Source organism: Papaver somniferum, chromosome 1, assembly GCF_003573695.1.
Source record: "Papaver somniferum cultivar HN1 chromosome 1, ASM357369v1, whole genome shotgun sequence".
NCBI lineage: Eukaryota > Viridiplantae > Streptophyta > Magnoliopsida > Ranunculales > Papaveraceae > Papaver > Papaver somniferum.
The window spans coordinates 219865835-219881080 of record NC_039358.1 but is presented as its reverse complement, the minus strand read 5'-3'; the positions used below and the strand labels follow the sequence as shown (position 1 = coordinate 219881080).

Sequence of the window (15246 nt, the reverse complement as noted above, 5' to 3'; positions counted from 1 at the left end):
GTCTTCATTATTTCTCACTTCTCAGTCTGAAAATTTCTCCTCTCCTCCTCTTTCAGCAACCACCGCCACCACCAGCAACAACCACCACCGTTTGGTCCGTTGCTCCACCGCCTTGTTTCTTGTTATTAATCTGAAAATTCAGAAGAAGGAAAATTTTCATCTCATCTTCTTATTGTTAAATTTTGATCATTGTATGACTTGGTTAATCCGCCTAACTAGAATTCTCAATCATCTTCGTTTCCTCAATTTCTTTGATTTTCTCATTCTTAATTATTAGTAATTCAGAGAAAGGTATCTGAATTTCCACCGGAGCTGTATTATTATTTCAGATTTTTTTTTTCCATTGAAAATTGGATGGTTTTTAGTGTAATTGGATCAGAATTAGAGTAATTTAGGATGACGATAATTTCATTACCTGGTAGCTCAGGGTATTTGAATCCAACAGCAATTACTGGGAAAAAAGTTACATATTTCAGTAACCGTTATGTACTAGGGTTAACTGTGACTGCTGGTATTGGTGGATTGCTCTTCGGATATGATACAGGTATTGGTGGATTTCTCAATTATTTTTTTTTTGCTTCAAATGTTAAATTAGGGATTAATATGAACTTATTTAGGTGAATTTTGAAGGGGAAGTGAAAAATTGATCAATTTGGGTTTTAGAGATCTTGTTAGAGCTTATGGAACAAATGGAGTCAGTTCAATTTTGCTTAGTTATTGAATTAAAGTTTGTTTGTTTTGGGGGATTAGAGTGGAACCTGTTCTTTATGAATGATGAAAGGAATCAGGGATCAAATCATCATGAACTTACATTTGTGCTTGCGTGTTATTTGTGTTGTGGTTAACCACCCGGATGCTATTTCAGTAAGACTCCAATGTTTGTTTGCTTGAAATCTGTGAAAGAGTCGTTCAAACAACTTAGATGCTATCTCCAAGTAAATCTAAGTGCACTATAGAAAGTAATTATGAAAGTTGTAGACAATAAATATGTCGTAGTTTTAGTTATTCAGAGGTTCATTTTATTTTTTGTTTGCGTATTTGAAGTAATATGCACATTGCTAGAACTAGGCATTGTTTTGTCGTTTTTTATTACCATATCTGTGGTACCACTGTTTGTAAGTGCTTCTTTTGTTTTATAAATCTTAGTTAAGGCTTTAGTTTCTTTTTCAGATCCTCGTACTCGTTCTTTGGGGAGTTTTGCGTTTTTTTTTTACGGTTATGGTTCCACTCTGAGCATGTTTATAGGACTCAGCTGTATAGATATTTTTACTTGATCAAGAAAACAAAATAAAGAAATACTATATAGCCTAGTGATTTATGCCGTGAGCAATTGTTGATGGCAGGTGTTATATCTGGAGCCCTTCTGTACATTAAAGATGATTTCCCGGTGGTTGATAATAACAACTTCTTACAGGTATGAGCTCAACAGCACCCTTGGTAATTTCAGGAAAATTCTTTTTCTTCATAGACAACCACTTGTGAATGAGTTTTCGTTTGAGGCTAATGATGAATCATAAATTGCAGGAGACAATTGTTAGCATGGCAATCTTTGGAGCAATTATTGGAGCCGCAGTTGGTGGGTGGTTGAATGATGCACATGGTCGTAAAAAAGCTACTCTTATTGCTGATGTAATCTTTGCAGTTGGTTCAGTTGTCATGGCTGCTGCACCAGATCCGTACGTTCTTATCTTTGGACGGCTCTTGGTTGGCTTGGGCATTGGTGCTGCATCTGTTACAGCTCCTGTCTACATTGCAGAAGCATCTCCATCTGAAATAAGGGGAGGACTAGTGAGCACAAATGTCCTGATGATTACTGGCGGCCAGTTTCTTTCGTATCTTGTTAACCTAGCTTTCACTGAGGTCAGACTTTATTACTTGTATTTCTGTTGTTTCATCCATCATGAACTCTAATTCTACGGTTTAGTTTGCTTCAGTGGGGGATGGTATAATATACGGAACTTGCAAGTTGTTAATAAAGAAGCCATAATACAGCACTTGTAAGCTTAAGAAACACAAATATCTCCTAGACTCTAACTAACAAAGCTACATAGAATTTTTCACTCTATCGATTATTAGGCTACTTACGAAGTTTGAAAAGGACCAAGCATTAAAGTGATAACTTTCAGTATCTGAATTTGTTTGACAATCTTCAGTATGTTTAATTTTCGGGGAACATCCCTAGAAATGAAGTGATTATGTGCATGAACTGGTTCAAGTTTGTCCTCTTATAAGTAGAAGAGCTTTGTATTAAAAAGCTTCGTTCATCCAAGCATTGAGCTATTTCAAAACTTCGATTGTTTAAAATTAAGGGGTATGCTTGAATCACTGATAAATTTCATCAGGAAAAAAAGAGTAGTCTGAACCTGGATATTTCTTATTAACATATCACGTCATAATGTTTGGAGATGAATTTACTGTTAATTATATTCGAATATAGTGCCTTGATTATTGGAAAAGAATCTTGTTTTGCTTTCTGTGCTCATTATACATACTCTAGAGCATAAGGTTATCTGCTTTGCAGTTCCAACAGGCACCATCAGGATAAATTTTGTGGGGACATATATGTTTTGGAGATTGAGCAGCACTACTGAAGGGGGATTCTCTCCTTTTCTTTCTTGTTATTCTTTCTTTGCCTTTTCCAGTTAAATATAGTGTCGACTTTCGGTGGTGTATTTGTTGACTTCAGGTTTCTAGGTCCGCAAAGAGCTATGTATATTTGTGGATCCAGTATCACTGGTATCCCCAGTAGAGTATATACTTGTGTAATTAGCGCGGCCTTTTATGTTAGAAAGTGATGTAGGCCTGTTTTAGTGTATGACACGGTGCTTGACACAAGGAATTAGAGGATCCTGAAGCGTAGCCACCGTTAGGGTTAAAAGTTTGAAATACATTTACCCTGTTTCACTATGGATAGGGGATCATAAAACATGAAAAAGTTGGTTTTAACATTTAATTGGTCTTGTTCCTTTTATTATTATGGGCTACTAGTGTCAGGAAGAAAATTGTCTTGCTGTGTATGTAAAGTGATGCACCTATGTCGGCCCCAAACTCTTGAAACATACCCTCACCCCTTACTTTTTCCTTCTTCTGTAATTGAAGTTGTTTTACATATTTAAATAGGTGTTTACTACTCAATTATAGTTTAGGCGGGGATTTGACTCCATGCAGTTTCATTAATAATATTTGGTAAAGACTTTCTTTGAGTAGTTTAGCTGTGTTTCATGTCATATTCGTTCTGTATGCATTTTTCCTTGGAAAATATCAAAACTCAGCAGTTCTCATGTTCTTCAGTGTTCGATTTCTGGTGAATCAGGTTCCTGGGACATGGCGTTGGATGCTTGGAGTTTCTGGTGTACCAGCTGTTGTTCAGTTCATTCTGATGCTTTTCTTACCTGAATCTCCTCGTTGGCTCTACATGAAGGTGCATAAATTGTGGTTATCCTTGTACATATTGAAGTCACCCTTTTATTGTTGCTGAGCCTAAACATTCTTCATCTGCAGAATGAGAAATCTGAGGCTATTGCCGTGCTTTCTAAAATCTATGATCCCGATCGGTTAGAAGTGGAGGTAGACCTGCTATCTGCTGCTTTAGAGGAAGAAACTCTATCCGAAAATTCAGTGAAGTACACCGATGTATTTAAATCTAAGGAAATCAGGCTCGCATTTCTTGCTGGAGCTGGTCTGCAGGTATAAGTTGTTAAACTTATATCCCCTTGGTTTTTTTGGTACTCGAAAAATATGGCTAAGATTTTAAAAGTGGCACTACTTTGGTAGTGGTTTCCTCATAGGCATTTGACTTTAAATTGGCTTTACTGTGCTGTTAGAATTACTATTCATATGTGGCAAAAAGAACGAACTTATACTGCACCGCATGTTAGACCTCAAGGCGTACGTACTCAGATTTGCTTTCGGCTGATAACATATCATCTTCATTCATGCATTGAGTTTATATGTTTACTTTTTGTGTTGGAATGTTTTATCAGGCGTTTCAGCAATTCACTGGAATCAACACAGTCATGTATTACAGTCCCACAATCGTACAGATGGCTGGATTTACTTCAAACAAGTTGGCATTACTCCTCTCCCTAATTGTGGCTGGCATGAACGCTATTGGAACAGTGTTGGGAATCATCCTAATAGATCGCTTTGGAAGACGCCGACTAGCCCTTACCAGTTTGTTTGGTGTGGTGTTGTCTCTAATAGTTCTTTCTGGAGCATTCTTCTTACAGTCATCACAATCTTTTTCTGAAATCTGTGAGGCTTACATCCTGAACGGAAGCTGCAAAAGCAGTTCTGCTTGGTTCGCTATTGCAGGATTAGTACTTTATATAGCCTTCTTCTCTCCGGGCATGGGGCCTGTACCATGGGCGGTAAACTCCGAGATATATCCAGGGAAGTACCGCGGAGTTTGTGGTGGGATGTCTGCTACCGTGAATTGGGTTTCAAATCTTATTGTAGCACAATCTTTTCTCTCAATTGCTGCTGCAGTAGGCACTGCTACCACATTTTTGATTCTCGCTGGGGTGGCTGTCATCGCCATCTTCTTCATGCTCGCTTTTGTTCCGGAAACAAAAGGTTTAAGCTTTGAGCAGGTAGAGAGGCTTTGGAAAGAAAGAGCTTGGGGGAGTGGTTATGAGACAGATAGTCTCCTTGAGAATGGTAGTGATAGAACTGGTGTATATGTAGCATAGCTTCTTCCACTATTTCAATTAGATGAGTTTGTGTGTATTGATATGTTTACTAGGAAATGAGGTCTGTTGATATGTTTACTAGGAAATGGGCTCTGTAAAAAAGAAGTCAATGATTTGAAGGAAAGCACTGTAAAGTTTGAAGGGTTTGTGTTGAATAGTCGCATAGTTGGTTCCAAACAAACAGTTCAGATAAAGTAGGCTTCTGAAGTTTTATGCCTAAATTTATTGAGATTGGCATACAGTTCAGCTGTACAATTCTACCTGAAATTCTACCTGTACAATTTGAAATTGGTACTCAGAAATAAAGAGAAACCTGTGGACTTTCGATCAACAGAGATCCATTAGTCATTAGAACTAGGAAACATGACCAGAACAACACCGGCAAAAAAAAAAGAAAAAGAAGAACAAGAAGACCTTGGACTTTGACCAGGTCTTTTTTTTGACCAAAAGTCAAGCTGATTTCTTCTTTTATGCCAATTGCCATATTCGAGATCTTACACCAGTTGTCTGTATTCCCCCACGAAGATTCCCTGCTATTGCGGCCATTGCAGTCCATTTGTCTCAGGATGCACCGTCCACATCGATATATACCATATTCATGTCAGGTCTCAACCCCTTGGGTCATGCATATGCGGGACTGATACTTGAGTCTCAAGAGTTTGTTACTAAACCGGTTTCCGGTAGAATTTCGTAATCACAATCCCTTTCTACTCTAGTTTCCTATATGCCTATATATTCTTCACAATACCAATTCTCACATGATGTCTCTTTAGATATCTTTCATCAGAAAGTGTCTCTCTAAATCAGAGGACCTTGTTTTTACTGTGAAGACGGAAAGATGATTCTGCATGAAGCTGAAAAAGATGAGAAGAATTTGAGGAGACGACGCATTCGATACATTAGAAAACTTGTATCTGAGGCACTGAGTGTGAGGAAGGTTATTCATGTAAGGCGGCATAAAAGGAAGGAGTCTGTAATTGATATCGACAAAGAAGATGTCAATAATAGCTTGGCAGTAGTTGAGTATGTTGAAGATTTATACAAATTTTACAAACTCGCAGAAAGTTCAAGTCAAGTTGGTGATTATATTGACTTGCAATACGACATTAATGAGCACACGAGGATGGTTCTTGTGAATTGGATAATTGATTTCCATAAAAAATTAAAACTGTCACCAGAAGTTCTATATCTTGCTGTGCATATTATTGATCGATACCTTGCGACGAGATTAGTTCCAAGAAAGGATTTACCGTTGGTAGGGATAAGTGCTATGGTAATAGCAGGTAAATACGAAAAAAAATCACCACCAAAAGTAAAAGAATATGTTACTATGGCAGAGGGGGTTTGTAAGAAGGATCAGATATTGGCCACGGAGAAAGCAATCTTGGGCAAGCTTGGATGGACCTTAGCTGTCCCAACTACATACCACTTCCTTGTTCGTTTCATCAAGGCCGCTGTGGCGGATAAGGAGATGGAGGACATGGCGTTTTTCATGGCGGAATTGAGTCTGATGAAATACGCAATGATAAACTATTCCCCGTCTATGTTAGCAGCATCTGCTGTTTATGCGGCAAAGTATTCCCTCAAGATGACCCCTTTATGGAATGAAACACTCAAGTACCATACAGGTTTTTCCGAATTTCAGGTTATAGAGTGCGCCAAACAATTGATAAGCTTCCATTCTGAGGCGGCACACCAGCTTTGGGCTTCTTATAGAAAATACATGAGTTGTTGGCTGGCGCTGTAGCTTTACTACTTCTAGCTAACGCATGCGAAGACATGAAGATGATGTTGATGCCGGTCATAAAATGTTTTTAATTAAGCAAATTGCTATGGGTAGTAGGCAACTGTGTAAGCTTTTTTTATGTTCACTCTAATCTCCTCTGTCAATATAACGTATTTATCAATAAATCAATGTTTCCTGTACATGTGTTTTACTCTAAATAAATAGATAGTATCAGTTGATATATGATACATGCGGTGAAGTTCTGTATGAATACAATACGATTAATTGGACACTCGCCCAAGTAGTAATGTCTGTGGTGCAGAAATCATGTCAGGTAATGGAAAAAACCCTTTTAACCAGTGAAAAGACAAATAGAGATATTCCCTGAAGACAACTGTACTTTTATTTCCCTCGTAGGGTTAAAAATCTCATGTTATTCTTAATTTGAATCATAGGCTCATAGGGTTCGGTTTATGCATTCTCATTGGTACGGTTCTCTACTATGTACTACACGGTGGGTTCAACCTCGGCCTTTTATTGTTCAGTTCAGGAGTAGCAAAAAGATCTCTACGTTTACCGTGGTTGGATGCCAAGCTGGAGTCAACCAGTCTTTAATGTGCCGTTGGTCGTAGCTGTTCTGACCTAATTGTTACCCAAACAATAATGAAACCCTAGGCTCTCGTCAACATATATCTCTGCCGCAAATTTTAAGGAAATCGTAAACAGAAGAAGCAATTCAGCCGACTGATGTCGATCCTGGCATACGAAATCGTTTATGATATTCTCTTAGGGAAAAATACGGTTCAGTCCAAAAATCAATTCAAAGGTTCAGTTTAGTCCGGTCCGAGTACAAATTAGTCCAAAAATATGGAAAGTATACTAATAATCCTCATTATTTATTATTTAGTCCAAATATTTGCAATTTAGTCCATACTAATTCATGATGATCTCAACAATTTTAACTAATATAAAAAATAATCAAAAACAATTTATCTTTTGAACCGCTCGTCCAAAATCGACAAACTTTATATATTTGGAATGCATTTTCCGAGAGCTACAAAAAGAGTACATATGACTATATAATTTTAATTTAAAAATTTTTTTGATTTACATTTGTGTGTACAATTATGTACACCGCTGCAAAGATCCAAAAAAATCCAAACTCCATGATAGCCAGATTGCCACCCTAGCCCGCACAGACTGAGAAAAATATCAACCATGCCAAGCTCCAGTTGGATAACATCCAGATTCGCAGAGGTAAGTTTAGCAGATAACCTACATCCAGGAAAAACAATGAACATAAGAAATCGCAGCTTGAAAAGAAAGTGATTATCCTTTCACCAACATCCACATAAGAAATAAAGCAAAAAAACGGTTAAAATAAAAAGTTAGTCGGTTTATGGTCAGAGATACAATCCATGTGGGCATTACTACACAAACTTAATATCGCTTCGAAATATCCCAGTACAGTGATTCATTGCACTTTACTGAAAAGGAGATTACTAACATGCACAACATCAATCATACTCACACCCATACCTACTTTTTCATGAGAAGTATATTGGTTCATCAATATATTCGTCCATGTGAAACATTCCTAAAACCAATCCTTCTTAGCCATAAATAAACCTATTTTTTCATTGAAATACACTGGTGCACCAATGTGTACACCCCTGCAAAACATGCATAAAATCGATCTTTCATATTCACACTCGGGCACACTTTTTCATGGGAATTATACATGTGCAGCAATGTGTACACACCTGTAAAACATGCAGAAAAATGATCATTCATAACCACACACAAACCTACTTTTACATGGGAATGACAGAGGTGCACCAATACGTTGCATAAAGATGATCATTCACAACCATACACAAACGTATTTTTTCATGGGAATTACTTCCCACAGGTGCACCAATATGTACACCGTTGTAAAACAAGGGAAACCTACTTTTTCATAAGATTTACACAGGTGCATCAATATGTACACCCCTGTAAAACATGCACAACACTGATCATTCATATTAACAATCAACAAGTGTACAACTATATACACATTAACTATCTACATGTGTATAATTATGTACACATTAAGAATCAATATGGTATTTCATTAAACGAAGGTTGTACTTATCAAATTTAACTAAGAAAACCTAAAACACACAATCATGTTATCAGTTAAGACCAATATTGAGGTACGAATCATCAAGGGAACCAAAGTACACAACTAGAATAAATACCTTGCACCGCGTTGCATCATTTTGTACAATTATATACACGCCTACAAAATGATCCGGTCTTTCCATGTCTCCCCCTGAGTAAATACCCGCCCCAGCTACGATGTGGTCGGGCCACATCAAACAAGTATGTGACCCCTTTTCCCTTCTAAACACGTATTTGAAAGTTAGGTTTAAAGTAAAAAGTATCCTATTTTTTCTCGTAAAAAAGCATAAAACTACTTTTAACTACTTATCCCTAAAAACCTGCCCCCTCTAAATCTCCCTAAAAAGCATAAAATGGACAATTTTAAAGATGTGTCAAAAAAATAAGAGGGGCCACATACTTGTTTGATGTGGCCCGACCACATCGTAGCCGCACCGGGTAAACATGCACCACATATCATATTAAAGATGTAAACAGAAAATAACAATTAAATCTAAAATAAAAGATTCTTGTAGTAAGGAGCATGTTTACAATTATGTACACATAAACAATTAATACGTATACGATTATGTACACATTAATAATCAATAGGTGTACAACTATGTATACATATTGTCTACACGTCTATCCAAAACATATATACCCAAATGATCATATCTTTCCATGTCTCTCCCAACTATCATTGGTGGCCAAAGAGAACTTACAGCTAATGTTCATGTGGACATAATAATAATAAATTGAATGGCTGAACAGTAAAAATCTCCGGTACAAGTAACAAAGAGTTTTAAAAGGAGTTGATGTTAATGTGTACACACTGTTCGTTTACGAACATAACTGAAGAGTGGTCAAAACATAGAGATTTATTAACACAAACCTAAATGTAACAAAGAAAAATAGCTACCAAAGATTTTACTCACATCAAAAGATGGAAGTTGGAGCCACACCAGAAATGCAAGCTTAAAGTGATAGTACATGGGACACCTAGAAACAAATAAAAATTTACATAATCCCTATTGTTAAAAATTTATCATATTAAAAATCCCCTATTGTTAATAAGATAATTTACTTCTGTCACTCACGTCAAGCACCAATACTATCACTTGCCCTTGCAGAGGTAGCCTCCGAAATTACTTGAGCTAAACAATTTGACAAAATTTCCTTAACCCAAGCCCTTATTTCTAAAGCTACCATGAATCTTTCACATTACTGATAAAAAGTCATGGATCTCCACATGTGTACCAGTTTGTACACTCCATTTATTTACGCAAGCATAAGCTTATGAAGTCATTTTTTTCACATGTACATCCTAATTATTTTGTGTACCAGTTTGTACACCCCATTAATTTACCCCAAGCATAAACTTATAGTCATTTTACGAAAAATGATATTGCAGGAACTATAAAATTCAATAAAAATCCAGATTTGATAGCATCCATAAAAATCAAATACCTACATACTAAACTCACCAACTTATAACATGGTGTGATCTTGAGCTTGTGTCATTTAAGGAAGTTACACCCACTTTCCTTTTAGCTGCAAACAAAAATAGTGGTAAATACGACAAACTTGTATATTGCCACATTATTACAAGTGTAAGTGTAATGCAAGTTGAGCTTATATACCTACACAAATATTAATTAAGCTCCTCAAATGATCACTGTCCCTCACTACTTCTTCAATCATTTATTCAACGATTGTCCCTTTCTACATTCAGAATAAAGGATAGAAAATGGTCATGTACAAAAAGAAAAAAAAAGAAAAGAAATAGTGTTTTAAACTTTCTCAGATAGTATCCTAAAATTGGTACAGACCCATATTTGGTATCACAATCATGAACAAGTAGGTACACAAGTTTTAATTAGTACTTGAAATATTCTAAGAACTACTCAATCTTGTAACAACAATAACTATAAGAAACTTCAAAATGAACCATCGTATACCCCAACATCTCCGGTTTTGATTGTAGCGGAAAAAATAATCCATATCACCAAGTTTCCTAAAATTTCAAATACTCATTTATAACTCTACCCGAAAATTCGTAACATATATATATATATAAAAAGATCCGAGGACTTTAATTCCATTCTATAGAAGAAGAAGAAAAAAAAAAGATGATTCTTATTTTCCGATCGAGAACTAGAATTAAGAGTGAAAATCTACTGTATAATTTGAGGAAGAAGAAAAAACCTTCTAATTCTTCTTCTCAATCTCCTTTACGTCTATGTTTTATTTAATTTCTCCTTCAAAATTTCGAAGACCCAATCCAATAGTTCATTTTTGCGAAATCTCCAATGAAATTGTTGAACTGATATATTTGGTTACGCTATCTATTGGATCATATTTTTTATGATCAATTGTAATTGAAGCAGACGAAGGGAAGGAGGTAGAAGAAGAAGAAAACCTAGATATATTTTCTCTGCAACTGATTTGTTTCTCTTTCTACAAAACATCAAAAACATTAAAAGGTTATTTAGGGTAATAACAATAACTGAATTTCTCTGGATCGGTAATATTTTGGACTAACTCGTATAGATATGGATTAAAATGTCACCGTATTTACAAATTTGGATTAACGAGTATCAGGCCTGAGATGGTAGGACTAAAGCGTCCAAAACCCACCAATCTTGGGACTAAACGTCAATTTCTACATTATCTTATTGTTGCCCGTGAAATCAATCTTAAGATTCAGATGTGTATGCAAAAACTGGTACGAGTTATTCAGAGATCCTTGTTTTTCTACAAATCATTATAAGCACGCTATCGAACAGGGGAGATCTACATCCATTATCACAGAAAACTACTGGAGCGATCAAGGTTTTTTAAGAACATCATTACACTCAGTATCTACGTTCTGTGAGAGTACTGCTAAGCCAGTTGAAATAGATTATCCATTCTTATCACAAGAGGATAATTTTGATAAAGATACAACCCTTAGTATATATGGTTCCTGCAATGGTTTGATCTTAATGAAGGTAGAAAGTCATATCTTTGACATGCGCCGTCATGCTGGTGAGGATCTTGTTCTTTGGAATCCATCTACCAAGGAATCAAAGAAATTATCAGAACCGGTGGTAACAGATAGTTTTTGGCGGTACGGAAAAAGCCAGAATAACGGGCTTGGACTTGGTTATACTAGTATAATTGATGATTTCAAGATTATAAGAATTGATGTGTTTTATGATTATCCGATTTGTCATGGTTGTGAAGTCAATATATACACGTTGAGATCAAATTCTTGGAAAGAATTACCAAATATTTTTCCTTATGACGTTTGCCTGTCTCGACCCTACAGGACTAAGCCTGCGCTTGTTAACGGATATCTTCACTGGGTTGGGACTCCGGTAGATGGACAGGGAATCAGAACTGACTCCAAGGTTATACTTTCTTTTAATTTGGGAAACGATGTCTGCAGTGAAGTTCCAGTTACCCAACTACTCCGTAAACCACTTTTTCAAAATAGGAAGGAAGACTCCACTGCAGGGTCACCTTCCGATGATTTTTTGTTGGGTAGTTTGGATGGTTGTCTTTGTATACTCAGCGGCTACAATAGACGTACTACCTACTTTAGGAGTATCAAGAATATTGAGTTATGGGTCATGAAAGAGTATGGAGTTATGCAATCTTGTACTAAGCTTTCTACATTTACAAGAGATTCTATACAGAGGTCTACTATAATGCTCTCTCAGATGGAAGCAATCGATTTTGTGGACGGTAAGGTTCTGTTTATGGGTGGTGCAGGAGATAGGGTTTATATTTCAATACTTATATGACCCAAAACATGGAACATCTAGGCGTGTTAGAATTCAATATAACTCGCTCCATTGTCCTCAAATAGAGACTTACTTTGAGAGCCTAGCATCACTTAATTAATTCCAGTACTGCACCGCTCAGGAAATAAGCATGGCGCGACAAAAAAGAAAGTTATTTCATGCGAGGAAGAGAAAGAAAAGAGTTTGCAGGTAGATTTTATTATTATTTTTTTTTTTCAATTTCCCTAAGGACTGTCTATCATGGGATTCTAGGAAGTAAATAAACCAAGTTTCCATTACTCATTTTTATTTTCCATTCTCCCAGTAGTTTTGGATTCCATTCTCATAATTCTATATTGATTATAGTAAGAAACAGAAACCTTACCCTATGTTTCGACAGCAGCCATCCAAGGGTAATAACTACAACTGTATAAACTAGCTGTAGCCCTTCTACAGATGCAGAAATAACTAGTATACTAGAAATAACTTCTGGCTTTCCGTCTTCTAGCTAGAACATCTCAAGGGAGACCCCACTGTTCATGTTGGACTTTAATTTACACCAATCAAGGTGAAAACTCATGCGCGCGGATATTAATAACTCCGGTTAATACTTACCATCAACTAATCGTGTTTTAGTTGAATATATGCACTATTGAAGTCAAGTTTTGTAGCATTACTGGCTGAATGAATTTAACTTGTACGACAAGAACAGGTACAAAATTCAGAACTAATTAACAACGAAAGGAAGATTGAAACCAAAAAAAAAGGACAATGTAGCATGATTTAAGAGCCAAACATTAAGTTTATTGTAGAACATAAGACATCTAAGAACAGCCACACCCATGCACCTTTAGCCTTAATTATAGGGGAAGGAGTAGGGACTAGGGAGGTCATCAATCATAATAATAATATCATCCTGCTACGAGTTGATCCTCAAATCGTCAAGTCCTTGTCGCAGCAACCGTTCTTGTTGTTCTGTTTGTAGACGTTGTATCTCTCGTTCTAGTTGTACATGTTGCCTGCATGATCTCTCCAGATGTTCATACACCTGACAGTGTGTTTCATACAAGTGATGCAAGTGGAAGCGATTTTCTGGAGTTGGTGGTAGACCAATTCGAACTGTCGGAAATTTTTCGTTAATAAGTTGTATCCGGTTCTTTATTTTCTGCAGTCGTTCTTGCAGCTGGGGTAAGTCTTGTCCAGAAAAAACTCCATAGGTTGCTCCGATCTGCATAAGAAACACAAACAAACTTGCATAGTTAGATAAAACCCAAACTAGAGAGTTGACCATATTGAGCAAGTTAACAGATTCGTAGCTTAGAAAACACAGCTTTAGCAGAGAACAAACCACGATTAAATAAATTACAAAACAAACTCAAAACAAGGACACGCGCGTTCATCTTTTAACCAAGATTTAAAGGATACTACAAGCACATGCGGAGGCAGCTGCGCCCCCATGTATCAACTAGGTTTTTAAGGTTATTTACGTGTGGTTATGCCTCCTCTTACATTCACTCCTAGCGCCTCCGCCCCCGTAGTAATGTCACAGATTACAAAATTGTGTTTTTACAAAATAATGTTAATGAAACATCAAAAACTAAATAAGATTTTCATACCAGCTGTGGTTGAGACCGAAAATTGTTTAGAACTTGGTGGTGGATTATTGATCCTTCAGCCATTGCGGGAAAAAAATGAGCAGAGAAATAACAACAGAAAATAAATAGCTAGAGAAAAATCTAAAAGCCTGAGAATGCAAGTTATAAACGAGAGATTTATTTATAGAAGTAATCTATATTATAAAAAGAAGCGGTGTGTGTAGCCTTACAAATCCGACCATGGATTTCGTCATCCCACGATGGGGATTGATCGGTTATATGTCCTATATAGACATCCGTCCGATCCCTTGGCTTCCTAATAAAAATATGATTCTAAAGATTATTTAAAGGCGTCGGATCCTTGGATTTCTTAATTTGACTGCAGCGTCGGATTTCCTAATTTGACTAAGTTTCCTTTAATATAGGCTAACACTAAGTAGATGTATTTATAGAACAGAAGAGCATCATTCTTTAACGGTTTCACCAACAGATGGTCTTCTATCTATAGTTCTTCCCCTCCATTAACGACTTCTAATTCTTAACTTTGTCTCTCTATATCATAATAATACTGAGTTATTAATACTAAGTTATTATTATGGATGATTTAAAGGATGGATACGGTGAAATAAAAGAAAACAGAGTTGATGATTTAGAAAAAAAATTGGTCTAAAGAGGAAAGGAGAAGAAAGAAAACCTAATAGAGGAAGAGGAGTGAATTGGGTAAGAGGTTTTATGTTTAATGCAACCAAATATCTCCTTACTAATACATCTTCACGGAAAACATATGGCTAAGGGTCTGTTTGGATTATGTTTGGTGGATGACCCTCCATGAAGATTATTCGTATACACCAGATATACTCTGGTCCATCGAACGTTCAATCATCCAATAAGCATAATGATTTGTACCATAACTTTCTCAAGAAAATTTAAGTTAGCTTCAACTAATATAAAAGCTATTTTTAAAAAACAAATAAAATAAAAAAACATGGTAAAGATTTATGTGCGAGATTTAAGTGTCACAACCCCAACCAATAAAACATTAGGGAATATTTAAGGGCCACCATCGGGGCGGTAAGTCCCGGCTAATTTGACCTGACCAACAAAATACTATAGTATCCTCAAGGGACCACGGCCGGGGATGTAAGCCCCGGCTAATTTGACCCGATCAACAAAATGCTATGGTATCCTTAATGGACCACGGCCGGGGCTGTAAGCCCCGACTAATTTGACACAACCACAAATACTAGGGACGCAAGTCCGAACTAACTTATAAGCTCGATGTTTGACAATTATAATCTAATTAGTTTTGCGAATGATTA

The 15246-nt window shown here is 36.5% G+C and overlaps 2 protein-coding genes, 1 long non-coding RNA gene and 1 pseudogene across 3 annotated transcripts; 3 read left to right on the top strand and 1 right to left on the bottom strand.

Annotated features, from left to right (window-relative positions):
• The first annotated feature begins 7 nt into the window (after positions 1–7).
• Positions 8–4928, top strand: LOC113316419 (inositol transporter 1-like). Its single transcript, XM_026564605.1, has 6 exons — positions 8–544; positions 1344–1414; positions 1525–1860; positions 3314–3421; positions 3502–3687; positions 3984–4928. Exons 1-6 carry the CDS (start codon positions 397–399, stop codon positions 4689–4691), a joined length of 1557 nt encoding a protein of 518 aa, XP_026420390.1. The 5' UTR covers positions 8–396; the 3' UTR covers positions 4692–4928.
• Positions 4929–5529: 601 nt separating this feature from the next.
• Positions 5530–6438, top strand: LOC113360605 (annotated as a pseudogene).
• Positions 6439–10063: 3625 nt separating this feature from the next.
• Positions 10064–10890, bottom strand: LOC113337197. The gene is made up of 3 exons (XR_003354134.1): positions 10771–10890; positions 10206–10287; positions 10064–10116 (listed from the first exon to the last, which is right to left on the bottom strand). It is a non-coding gene; the product is annotated as an uncharacterized LOC113337197 (long non-coding RNA).
• Positions 10891–11173: 283 nt separating this feature from the next.
• Positions 11174–12353, top strand: LOC113360597 (F-box protein CPR1-like). The gene is made up of 2 exons (XM_026604095.1): positions 11174–11290; positions 11352–12353. Exons 1-2 carry the CDS (start codon positions 11174–11176, stop codon positions 12351–12353), a joined length of 1119 nt encoding a protein of 372 aa, XP_026459880.1.
• Positions 12354–15246: the final 2893 nt, after the last annotated feature.